This window comes from Lacerta agilis, chromosome 14, assembly GCF_009819535.1.
Source record: "Lacerta agilis isolate rLacAgi1 chromosome 14, rLacAgi1.pri, whole genome shotgun sequence".
Lineage (NCBI taxonomy): Eukaryota > Metazoa > Chordata > Lepidosauria > Squamata > Lacertidae > Lacerta > Lacerta agilis.
In genome coordinates this window covers 32455212-32468285 of record NC_046325.1, presented here as the reverse complement: position 1 = coordinate 32468285, position 13074 = coordinate 32455212, and the positions used below count along the sequence as shown (strand labels likewise).

At 46.6% G+C, this 13074-nt stretch overlaps 1 protein-coding gene across 1 annotated transcript; it reads left to right on the top strand.

Moving 5' to 3' along the window:
- The first annotated feature begins 1990 nt into the window (after positions 1–1990).
- On the top strand, positions 1991–12651 carry PHB (prohibitin). The gene is given in 10 exon segments (XM_033170509.1): positions 1991–2005; positions 2911–3044; positions 4627–4652; positions 4654–4743; positions 4745–4790; positions 6142–6289; positions 7510–7567; positions 7569–7631; positions 10545–10638; positions 11611–12651. Coding segments are annotated over 9 exon segments (828 nt in total). The 5' UTR covers positions 1991–2005; positions 2911–2956; the 3' UTR covers positions 11826–12651.
- Positions 12652–13074: the final 423 nt, after the last annotated feature.

Genomic DNA, 13074 nt, shown 5'->3' with positions numbered 1-13074 from the left:
CAGGGCAACTCGGGCCCAGCAACTATGAGACTCAGGGCTACCCAGTGGGGCCTAATTTGAAGCAGTGGGGCGCAACTTGATTTTTTTTTTTTTTTTTGGTAGGGCCCCAGTTCACACCCAAAGTCTGCAAAATCTTATAGATATAAATAAAATCCATCTAGATTGCCTTGGTGCAGGGGCCCCCTTAGGAGCGGCCCGCGGGGCCCAAGTTGGCCCAATTGCTCCAATTGCCTTAAGGTCAGCCCTGATGAGACTGTGTAGGGGTTGGACTGACAAGCCCTGCACCTTCTAGGTCCCTGATGTCACCATTCAGAGTACAGACTCGAGGACTAGTTATGGAAATAAAGGGGGGGGCACTTATTGGAAATCAGTTTTGTCACCTCTTCCCCCCAAACCCTGAGACAATGAGCCCAGCCATCTTTTATTCACAGTCGCATAAGCACTACACTACAGCATGGCCTGCACACAATGTTGTTTTTGTACAATCTTGTTTGTCCTCAGTAACCAAAATTATATTATCAACGTATACAAGCAGAAAAGTTGTTTTCCTTCATTTGCAAGGAATCATACAAAACAAAGTGGCACTAATAAAGAAACGTTCCAGTGTGGCAACAGAAAGCAAACTAAAATGATTTTGCAGTTGATCAAACTATCCATAAATATCAAGTTATAGGAAAACTGGTGCTCTTAACTAATCCTTCTGCTTGGTTAATTGGTTTGGCAACTTCCAGGCACATGTGTGATGCTAATTATTTCCCCCAAGAGTTAAATGATAAATGATCAGAGGCAACTACCGGAGAGCTATGAGATTCAGGTGAGGGTGAGGATCAGATGACTTGTCAATCCCAGCAGGTATATAAGAGGACGAGCTATGAGATTCACGTGAGGGTGAGGGTCAGATGACTTGTCAATCCCAGCAGGTATATAAGAGGATGACCTGGCCTGCCCAGGCCAAGCCCATCTCTTTCTATTCCCGTACATTGTCGCCCACGGAGTGCAACTATGCTCAAATTGACAAAGAGGTGTGTGCCATTCCCTCTGATGCAGATCTGATATATATATATATATATATATATATATATATATATATATATATATATATATATATATATATATATATTGGGGGTGGGGGGGTTGCACATGTGCCCATCAAGCTGTGTGTGGGAATTACCTGTCCGTGTGTGGTGCTGTCAGGAGGGGGTCGTGCAAATGCTGCCCGTTGTGCAGAATGGAAATATTTATAGGTGCGATGTTCTATCCATGGATGCAGCTTGCAGAGGGGAAATTCGAGGAGGGCAAGGAGCATGGGTCCACTGTGGGGAGCGGAGCAAATTCCTGCGCACGGGTGCCTGCCTGCAGAAGGGATTTGTACTGCGGAGCTGTTGTGGAAAATGCCTATGTGGTTGTGTTGACAGGTGTGCAAAGGAGGGGTGCAGAAGGTAGAATTGGTAAAGTTAACAGCCAAAACAAGAAACTCTATAACGATGATAGTGGGTTTTTTTTTTTTTTTGGAAGAATGGAAGTCCTTTTCGGACTACTTAAGAAGAAGAAGCTCCATATTTGGGAGGGGGCGCTTGTTCCCCCCCCCTCCCCTCCCGCACTGGCACCGCTGACTCCTGCCCTGGGCACTTACAGGTGGGAACGAGCACCAAATACGGCGGACAACAACTCCCAGGATCCCCTTGCGCGAAAGGAGGCGGTGGTGCCGCGGTGCCCTTCGGGATTTGTAGTTCTCACGCCTTCCAAGGGACGGCCCTGCGAACGGCGCAGCGGGTGGGCTAGGAAACTACCAATCCCGTCAGGCGTCGCGGCCCTTTTAGGCGGGAGCCAATCGCGGGACGCTGCGCGGGTCGCGCGTCATGCCTCGAGCGACAAGGACCAGGTGGCTTGGCTGGGCAGTCACGCGGAGGTCAGCGCTGCGCTTCGAGGTGAGAATCGAGCGAGGGAGCCGAAGGGCCTTGGCTGCGCCCTTCGCGCCCCGGAGCCCCGGGAGGGTTTGCAAACGGTGCTCGGGTCGCAAGCGGCTGCAGAAAAGAAAGAGAAAGGGAGGGGAAGATAGGAAAACGAAGCTGGGAAAGCGTGGGGGTTAATTAGTGGCAGAAAGTAACGAGGTAGAGTAGGAAAGGGAGAAGGGTGCTGATGATATTATTATTATTATTATTATTATTATTATTATTATCATCATCATCATCATTTCTATACCGCCCTTCACCCGATGATCACAGGGCGGTTTACAATATAAAAACAGGAAAATATATAGCATAATTTTAAAATTGGAATAATAATTCATACACACCCCTCCCCAAAGACACACACCAACAGTTTAAAAGGCCCTGAGGAGTGTTTTTGCCTAAAGTTGTGGAAGGCGGCAATTCCCCTGCCCTGCATTCTTTTTGCGGTTTTTGAGCAGGAAAAGGATGTGCAATATCTGTCACAGAATTGTAGAACATCATCCAGTCCAACCCCCTGCAGTGCAGGAATCTTTCACCCAACTTGGGTCTCAAACCCACAACCCTGAGATTAAGGAGTCTCATGCTGCAGCAGCAGAGCCCTCGTGATTGGTAAAATTAAAAAGTAAGCAGCAGTAGATATAGTGATGGTGAGGGGGGGTTGGGGGGGAGAAGGAGGCGAGTAATGCAAGGCTGGGAAAGGCAGTGGTCCCTGAGAAGGGGAAATTATGAAGTTGAGGTGAGAGACTGGTGTAGAAAAGAAGCACAGGAAGCTTCTGTTCAAACTGTGTTCCAGGTGCCTTGGAGTGCATTGCAAGCTGTAGCCTTAGAATCATAGGATTGGGGAGATGGAAGGAACCCTGGTGGTCATCAAGTCCAACCCCCTGCAATGGGATCTTTTGGAAAGCTGTTTCGCTGACTGAGATGTCTAATGCTGCATCTTTCCTTTATGTTTGAGTAGGTGTGACTTTTTCAGCAACACAGGAGGTGGATTTGAGCTGACACCAATGGCTACCAAGATCTTTGAGACAATCGGCAAAATCGGCCTGGGGCTGGCTGTTGCTGGCGGAGTCGTCAATTCTGCTCTTTATAACGGTGAGGAGGCCTTTTCTTTCCATAACACTGAGCTGTTGGCATGACTATTTTTGTTTATCTGGAATTCTTCAGGCGAGCCCAAAACAAACCACATGCTCTCATGATTTTCCTATGGAAAAACATGGGAGTCTACAGAATCCTATCCTTTCCCACAGGCTATGTAGCAGTGATTTTTATAGAAAATATGAGGGTCTGTATCCTTACCTCTATAGGTGCTGCAGCCAGAAAATAAAAACGAAACACAGCAGTGATATACAGATAGGGTATTTTCTCCTGAACATGGTCTACAGCAGTGGTAGCTAAAATGGTGCCCTCCAGTTATTGTTGGATTCTGGCTCCGTCAGCCCATCCAACAGAGGGAATGGCCAGGGCTGATGGAGTTGTAGTCCAGAAATATCTAGAAAGGAACCACCACATTGGCTACCCCTGGTCTACTGGTGCGATAGGATACAGTCCCAAATGCTTTGGCTGCAACAAGCCTAATTTCCTATCTTTCTTGTGGATCAGTTGCCCTTCGGTAAGCCCATTGAGTTCATTCAACTTGGAGCCATGCTGTCGGCTTCACCTGGTTCTGTAATTTTGTAGTGGAGAGAAGGAGGAATGTGCTTATTTAATCCTATTTACTAATGGCAAACTCATTCTCTGAGCACCAGCCCTTATCTCGCAAAGTGGCATGTTCCACCACACAAGAAGGGTGGCTTGGAGAAACTCCAAGGCCTGCAGATAGTACCAAAGATATATTTGGGGACTGAGCATGCTCAATGCGCATAGAACGTTGATGGCTTGGTTAATGGAATGACATACCTTGGAAGGGGGCATGGCTGGTGGAAATCTCAATCGAGCACTCCACAAAACAACTTGTTGCAGGACCTGTTTGACCCATTTGTTGTGTGTGTGTGTTTATTAAATTTCTGAATTTTACACATAAAATTCCAATACCTTTAAATAAGAATTCTTTTCTGTTTTTGACTTCCCAATCTATTTTCCATGATGTTTCCCTGATCACCCCCTTTGCTGCACCCTATCCACACTCTTTATCATAGTCCTCCTAGCATGATAGTTTCTAATCCTTTCTTTTGCTCATAACTCAAAACTTGTTCCTGGATTCTTCATGTTGTAAAATTTCTTCAAATAATCCGAAAAGGGCTTCATTCTTCAGGCCCATTTGTATTCTTTTAATACAGTGCCCCTTTAAGAATGCAGCAGTGAGGTGGAAGAAAAGAAAGGCCTGTCCACCAAGGGAGTGGGACAGATCGGGGATGTATTAGTAAGTGTTCGGGGATTTGAACATGTGTTGTTCAACTGATTTTTCTTAATGGGTTTTTTAATGGCTTTTCAGGAGTGTGGATGGTGCAATGTAAAATTCACATTTCTTCAAATTCTCAGTTTTGCCTCTGGCCCCACTCACCCTGTGTCATGTACTCCCCCCCCCCCCCAAAAAAAACGTTTTTGTCTGGAATAATGTGTAAATGAATCCAGGTTTACCAAGATTCTGGACATAGCGATCGTCACATAACACTATTCGGTATTTCTTCTTTGTGTTTTGAGTGCGATGTTGCTGAGCTGTTTCTCTCTTCTCTAGTTGACGCAGGCCACAGGGCTGTCATCTTTTGACCGATTCCGAGGCGTCCAGGACATAGTGGTTGGAGAAGGGACCCATTTTCTCATTCCCTGGGTGCAGAAGCCGATCATCTTCGACCTGCCGCTCTCGCCCACGTAACGTTCCCGTAATCACTGGCAGCAAAGGTGAGCAGTGGGTGGATGCAGTTTTTTCTCCTCTGTACTCGGGAGTCAGAAGTTGGGTCTAGGTAACGAGAAACTAAACACAAAGGCGAGCCGCTCCTAACTACATACCAGCTTCTGACCACAAGTGCATCTTTTTTTAGCAGCAGCTATAAAGGCTGCTTTTAAAATGAGACAGAAAACATCCATTTGAATATGTCCTTTCCCATAATGTTGCACGTTAGTCATTACAAGGGGTGTGTGGGGTGTTAGGGGAGGGGTAATATCTCTGGTAGGGGACACGTCATACTCCTTCTGGGGTGGTTTGTCCACCTTTGGTCCCCACCTTGCACCCAGCTCTCACCCAGGACTCCTAGAAGATGCCAACATGCAATAGCAGCCACACCCCAAGAATGGCTTTGACTGGCCAGCTGAACCCGGGGAGGGAGGTCAGTGGGTCTCAAGCCCTCGGGGAGTTAGGACTTCCCCTGCATGTGAAGACAAGCTCCGGCAGATTGCGCAAACAAAACAATAGCCCAACAATCACGAAGGCAGTTTCTGCACATGCTGTAGAGGGAAGTGAGGGGTAGGTGGGGCTTGTCCACCTGGGTAGGTAGCCCATCTAGGAAAAGAAAACAGTGATCTTAAACCTCCGCCGCCTTTGCGAGATACCTTCAGGAGAAGAAAAGGCTAAGGAGTAAACCCTACACAAATTGGAGTGGAGTCCCTAAGATGGTGGAATGGCACCTTGTACTGCTCCTTCCAGCAACTCCTGCAGTCAAGCTGGTGCTAAACATATTGTTCTGCTCTGCTTTGGACCACATCACCAGAACCCCCATATGCACTGCCCAGGCTTGTACAACAGGGAGATCACTTTGGTGCTGCTAACACAGCAGTTTGGCTTCACCCCCAGAGGCACGCTCCATTGTCTCTCAAGACAGATGGATGCCGACAACAACAGTCGTAGCCATCTCAGTGCTGCTGCTTATGTATCCAAAGTGGGGGCGGGGGTAGTAGCAAGTTTGTGGGGAGCCCCAAGGTTTGCAGAAGTGCATAAAACCTTTAGAATCCTCTCTCCCAAGAGCTCACTGAGCAGTGAGTGTTCTGAGCAGGATATTGGACGCTGACCAGCTGTTGCTTTGGGGAGGGGGCAGGAACTGAAAACTGGAGTGGGGGACGGAGTTTAGCGTCCGGAATCCTGCACAGCAGACCTCGATGGCAAGCAACATTTTGTTGCGGGTCCCACCTGCGAACCCCTAAAGCAGTAGCGGTGGAATTGGTGCTGCCGCCGCCAATCCAACTTAACATTTTGACCTTTAGCACTTGCTGAGACTTGTTCCTGCTCTGACCCTCTCCCTGCCTCCTCCCCCGGTAGATCTACAGAATGTGAACATCACACTAAGGATCTTGTTCAGGCCGGTGACAATGCAGCTTCCCCGGATTTTCACCACGATCGGCGAGGATTATGATGAGCGGGTGCTGCCTTCCATCACAACCGAGATCCTCAAATCTGTGGTGGTAAGGGCCAAGGAACAGCTGGTGATACTCCTCTTTTCATTGGAAGCCTCTCTGGCTCCATTAATAATGGAGCCCTAAATGGCAGGGGTGGGGAACCTTGGACTGCAGCTCCCATCATCCTTGAGTGTTGATTATGATGGCAGGGGCTTGTGGGAGTTGGAGTCCCACAACAGTTGGAGGGCTTCAGCTTCCCCTCCCCTATCTTTGGGCCTTGCATTCCTCTTTTCTCATCCTTTGAAGGAGGAAAAGGGGAGCGGTTGTAGTACAAAGCCAAAGGAAAGAGAGATCTTAAGGGGTACACAGAGACCAGCAGTACACTTCGGGTCACATAGTTTTTCCGTTAGGATTATCCTTTTGAATACTTACCAAGGGCCAAGTTAGATGTGAGAGGGTTAAGTTGCCCTGAGACCTCCAGGTATATGGCGGTATATAAATTCTAATAATAATTAAAATAATAAATGGTGGGTGTGGTTGCCCTGATGTGGGCAGAGGGGCTTTTACCCTGTGACACTGCTGCAGTTCTGATCTGGATCACCTCTTCCCCACTGCTTTTACTTTTAATAATTTTCAGTAGCATAAACAGTGTCATGTCTAGTTCAGTACTAAACTAAAGTGGTAAAGGGACGCGGGTGGTGCTGTGTTCTAAACCACTGAGTCTCTTGGGGTTGCCGATCAGAAGGTCGGTGGTTTCAAATCCCTGTGGCAGAGTGAGCTCCCATTGCTCCGTCCCGTTCCTGCCAACCTAGCAGTTCGAAAGCACGCCAGTGCAAGTAGATAAATAGGTACCTCTGCAGCAGGAAGGTAAACGCCGTTTCCGTGCGCTCTGGTTTCCGTCACGGTGTTCCATTGCACCAGAAGCGGTTTAGTCTTGCTGGCCACATGGCCCGGAAAGCTGTCTGTGGACAAAGGCTGGCTCCCTCGGCCTGGAAAGCGAGATGAGCGCTGCAACACCGTAGTCTGGACTTAACATCCAGGGGTCCTTTACCTTTTTTTATATATACCTTAACTAAAGTGGTATTGGATAATGTCTCGAGTAATGGTGGAAAAGAGCAGGGAAGGTGTGTCCATGCATTTGCCTAGATCAAAGGATACTGACTTGGCGATCCCACATCCAGCAGCATCCCTTGCAGCTCCTTATGGTTATGTGTAACGAGAGCTCACAGCTTTAACAAAAGCTCTTTGGTTTACTTCCACATTTATCGTTGCATGTCTCCTTTTTAGGCTCGCTTGATGCTGGCGAGTTGATCACACAGAGAGAACTCGTTTCCAGGCAAGTGAGCGAAAGACCTGACGGAAAGAGCAGCAACTTTTGGCCTCATCCTAGATGACGTTCCTTGGTAAGAGATTGTGTTTTGATCCTTAAAGTGAGCCTTCAGATGTTGTTGGACTGCAATTCCATCATACCCAACCATTTGCAGTGCTTCTAGTTCGGTTTACAGCAGGGACAGAGAGCCTGTGGCCCTCTAGACCAGGGGTCCCCAAATTAAGGCCCGGGGGCCGAATGCAGCCCACTCACCTTCTAAATGCAGCCCGTGGACGGTCCAGGAATCAGCATGTTTTTTACATGAGTAGAATGCGTCCTTTTATTTAAAATGCATCTCTGGGTTATTGGTGGGGCCTGCCTGGTGTTTTACATGAGTAGAATGTGTACTTTTATTTAATATGCATCTCTGGGTTATTTGAGGGGCCTGCCTGGTGTTTTTACATGAGTAGAATGTGTCCTTTTATTTAAAATGCATCTCTGGGTTATTTGTGGGGCATAGGAATTCGTTCATTTTTTTTTTTCAAACTATTGCCCAGCCACCCCGCCCCCCAAGGTCTGAGGGACAGTGGACCGGCCCCCTGCTGGAAAAGTTTGCTGACCCCTGCTCTAGATCTCGCTGAACTCCAGCTCCTATCATACCCAGCCCGCATGGCCAGTAGTCACTGGTTGTAATACAACAAATTCTGGAGGGTCACAGGTTTCCCATCTCTGACTTTAGGGACTGGACCCTGTAAATTCCATTCTCTGCACCACAAAAAGTTCAGGGTAGAGCAAGCAGAAGATTTGGATCAGGAGTATACTTAGTGCTGAAAAGAATATGTGTTTATTCAGAAGCTGTTAGGTTTGTGTCTTATTTTCTCCAAAGTTAAACAGGTTGGTGATTTTGTTTTTCACATGCAAACCTTAAGGCCATGGTTAGCCCTTCCAATACTGCAAACCAATAGTAAGGTCCCGATTGCGAATTTGGTCAGCTACTGCAGCCGGTTTGCATAATTCAGGCTGAGATTGTGTTTTGATCCTTAAAGTGGGCCTTCAGATGTTTTTGGACTGCAGTTCCAACCATTTGCAGTGCTGCTAAGGGCTGGTGGGAGTAGGAGTCTAACTATCTGACAGGTCACAGCTTCCCCATCAAAGGGATGTTCAAAGTACAACTGGGAGAAGTGAGCAAGCTTGGGGGCTCCCTCTGCTGGATGCAGTGAGAGGTTTGGGAGGCTATTGAAGCTCCAACAAAAGCAACACAAAATTCTCAAGTCCCTCGGCGGCGTCTCTGTCAAAACTCCAAAGCTGTTATCACCAAATGCTTAGGAACCCTGACAATTGAAAGCCAGGAGATATATATATATATATTCCATCTCTGCTTCCAACAATGTGGAGGAAGGGCAACATTTCACTGGTAGTTCTTAGAAGTCTAGATTCTAGAACAGAGCTTTCCAAACTCTGTCGCAACACGTTAGTGTGTCAGCTGCAGTGTGTAGGCGTGTTGCACAAACGCTCCCTGCGCTCCTCCCGGGGCTGGAAAGGGATTAGTTTAACCTCCTGTTTCCTAGTAAAACTGAATTAATGTGTCACGAAATGATGCATGTCTAAAAAGTGTGCCACCAACATGAAAAGTTTGGAAAGCTCTTGTTCTAGAATATGGTATACTCTATTTCTCTGGCTTTGCAATGCTGTTTGGCCGTAAGAATGCAAGAACTCAGGCAGCCACCAACAACAGGGATGCAGTAGTCCTATGATTCCAAGAAAAGGAGATGAGGAAAAAGTTGTGAATAATGTACTGAACTTTTCAATAAATTTTTATTTTATTTGTATGCCACTCTCCCACTAAAAATATAATGCTCAAAGCAGCTTACAACAAAGAAACAGGCGTGCAAAGCAAAAAAAAGTAGTAACAAATTTCATAATAGCACAGCAAAGCAAAAATATAACAACATACAAAGCCCCACCCCCGTACGGTGGACGCTCGGGTTGCGAATGTGATCCGTGCAGGAGGCACATTCGCAACCCACATCGCCACATCTGCGCACACGTGGGTTGCAATTTGGCACTTCTGCGCATGTGCAAACCACGAATTAGTGCTTATGGGCGAGCACCAAAACCCAGAAGTAAACCGTTCCGGTACTTCCGGGTTTGGCGCGGTGCACAACCTGAAAACGTGCAACCTGAAGCGGCCGTAACCCGAGGTATGGCTGTATTTCAATACTATAAATTTAACAAGATTGCTTAAACAACATGCAACATCCAATAGCAAATAGAACAGGGAGAAATACACGCAGCATCCAATAGGAAAAAAATGCTCTTGATTGAATTGAATTTTGAGATTTGGCTTTGCATCGCAGTCATTGATAAGGTTGGCTTTCCATCAGGGTCGGGCTGATGAAGTTGAGGGGTCCAGCAACACCTAGATTTCCCATTCCTACTTTGGAACAGCCTCCTACTCTCAGTACCCTAATATAGCTAACTGAAAGTGCACATAACTGAAATAATCGCATATCCTTCCCCTAATTTACTTCCCCGCTCCCTTCATCACCCCACCTTCCTTTGTTGTTTTCCTCTGTGTTGTTTTTTTCTTTTCTAGACTGTAAGTCTTTTGGGGCAGCAGAGACCTGTCAAACCTGTTTGTAAAGTACCAAGTCTGTAGATGTTGCTAACCTAATCAATTAAAAAACCCAGCAGCCAATGCAGTACGTATGTTAAGCCAGTGATGCTTAAATGAAACCTGCATGTAAGCTGTGGACCTTACCTCCTTTTGGAATGATCATGTTTCTCCAAATTTGGTGCCTATTTTACAATTTTTTCAGCGCTGGGTTAAGGCATACTTTATTTACCCAGGCATTTTTAATGCGTATAATCCCTTGGCCGTCTTTGTAATTACTTTGGGTTATATTATGTTTCAATTAAGCCTCTGTCCTCTTGTACATCTCCTGCCCTGGGAATCTGTTTGGAAGTAAGACAATAAAGAAATGTTCTGAGCACGTGCGTTTATTCTTCCCTCTTAGACACATCTGACCTTTGGAAAGGAGTTCACGGAGGCAGTAGAAATGAAGCAAGTCGCACAGCAAGAAGCAGAGCGAGCCAGATTCATCGTGGAAAGGTGAGGACATTGAGCTTTCCAGCTGGCGTCAACATCTGTCGTCGTTTCTTGCCAATGCAACAACCGAGGTTCAGTGTTCCACTTGCTTCACGTTCAGCAGAATCCATCCCTTCCAATGCACTGTTTCCTGTGTTGCAAATGCTTTAGAGCAGCTTTGGGGAATCTGTGGCCCTCCAGATGTTGTTGGACTACAAATGTCATCAAGCCTGGCCATTGTCTGGAGCTGATGAGAGTTGGGAGTGAAAAAGGATTTGGAGGGCTGCAGGTTCCCCACCTCTGCATAAGAGACACCAGAATCCTCTGGGATCAGACCAGAGGCAGCATACTTTGTCCAGCATCCTGTTTTCTGCAGTACCAGCCAGATGTTCTCTGGGAAACCTACAAGCAGGAGAAGAAAGCAACAGCCATATCCTGTTTTTGCTCCTCAGCGAGTGGAACTGCCTCTTGGAATCTGGAGGCTGCTTGTACCTACATAGCCACTGTAACAGATTTACAGCGCGATCCTAAGCATGTTTACTCAAAACTAAGTCCTACTGAACTCAATTGGGCTTGGATTGAAGCCTTGGAAGACTCCATGAATTTGTCTTAACTTGTTTTTGAAGCCACCTAAACTGGCCTTTTATCTTGTTGACGGTCCTGTAAAATAGGCTGGGCTGTGAAAGATGGTGACTTGCTCGACGCTGCCTAGCCTAGGTCGATAATTGGAGCCTGGTCTCTCTTTCTGACACTCCTATGGCTACTGAGCATGCTGAGCCATCATTGAGTGTATCTGTGCATGCAAGTCTGCAGATAACTGCTGCTACTCTCGTTTTCTCGGGTGCCTGTTTTTGGTTACAGTCCTGTCGGCATGTGCCACCTGAGTTCATTATTATTGGGGGCACATGACCTGTTTATCAGCACTGCCCTTTGACCAAAGTTCACTGTCTGTATCTTCTCCTCTCTCTCTCTCTCCCCAACCCGGTCCCCTTCACAGGCAGAGCAGCAAAAGAAAGCCGCTATAATCTCAGCTGAGGGGGATTCGAAGGCAGCTGAGCTCATCGCCACGTCACTGTCTTCAGTAGGCGACGGCCTCATTGAGCTGCGCAAACTTGAGGCAGCCGAAGACATCGCTTACCAGCTCTCGCGCTCCCGCAACATCACCTACCTGCCCTCAGGACAGTCAGTGTTGCTCCAGCTACCACAATGAGTGTCCTGACTCTCCCCATCCCCATGTTTTTTTCTACTATTCCCTTGAAACTTAGCAGATGAGTCAAAAGTATATAATCACTGAGATTTCCCCATTTGGGGGTTGACAGATAGCAAGAAATCAAATGGATTTAAAATCCCTTGATCTAATTAAGGCCACCTCCCTTTCCCACTCTAGAATCTAATTTTTAGCAGATCAGTGCTTGGAATAAAGCTGTAAAAGAGTGGGGGGTGTTAGTTTTTGTCCACTGAGAAAGCCTTTTGTTTTGGTAAGACCTTGCCATAGCAGCCTGCGGTCTGTATAATCGGAAGTAGGCCAACTTTGGTTTGCTGCCGTTTATGGAAAAGAGCGGGGGGGTTTCCTTGCCCCACCTTCTTTCCTGCCAGATCTAGAATCATACAGGTAGCAGCATATCAGCTCCTCTTCCTGGTAATCTTTCCCTAATGTCTGGTTCTGCAGTAATGCTTCAGACTGCAACAGCACAGATCTAAAACACCTGATACAGTTTCAGTTCTGTATAGATCTGAGATTATAATGTTCCCATGTGTGGAATTACAGTTCCTGGGGACAGCTCTCTCTCTTCTCTGTGGCTTGTACCTGATCTTGTGCAGAAAAAGGCTGAACTTGCAGGCAGCAAGCATCTATTCCACATATCTCAAGGCCCAGCTTTAAGAGGGATACTTATTCCACTGATAGTCTGCATTCATGAGTGTGTTATTGGGGCTCTTTTAATTAAAAGATGTTCACTTTAACAGTGAAACTGGTAAAATATGAAATTGTACTAACCAACCTTCAATAAATGAACAAATAAAATGCCCCTTCTTAACTGCATGGTTTGTATTTAGTATGTTGACAGTATTACTAAAATTTATGGTTTGTTTGTTTTTCACTATTTGCATTTTCCATCAGAGGTGGGGAGGAAAATCTAGCGAAAAAAATGTTGTGTGTGGATGGCAGATTGGGACTACAACTCCCATTAACCCTCAGCCAGGATGGTCAGTGGTTGGGGATGGTGGCAGTTGTAGTCCAACAACATTTGGAAGGTGCTGTGTTGACTGTCTTGCACTCAAGTAGTCTCAGGAAAGCCTCTAAATCTTACAGCTGGTGCTGCCAGTGTTTAAGGTGAGCAAAAAAAAACCATGATTAACTACAGAAACACACACACACACCGCTGCCCAGTTACTGAATTTAGTGTTCATTTGAATGTTAAAGGGCAGGACCTGCATATGAATTGTGTGATTGACACATG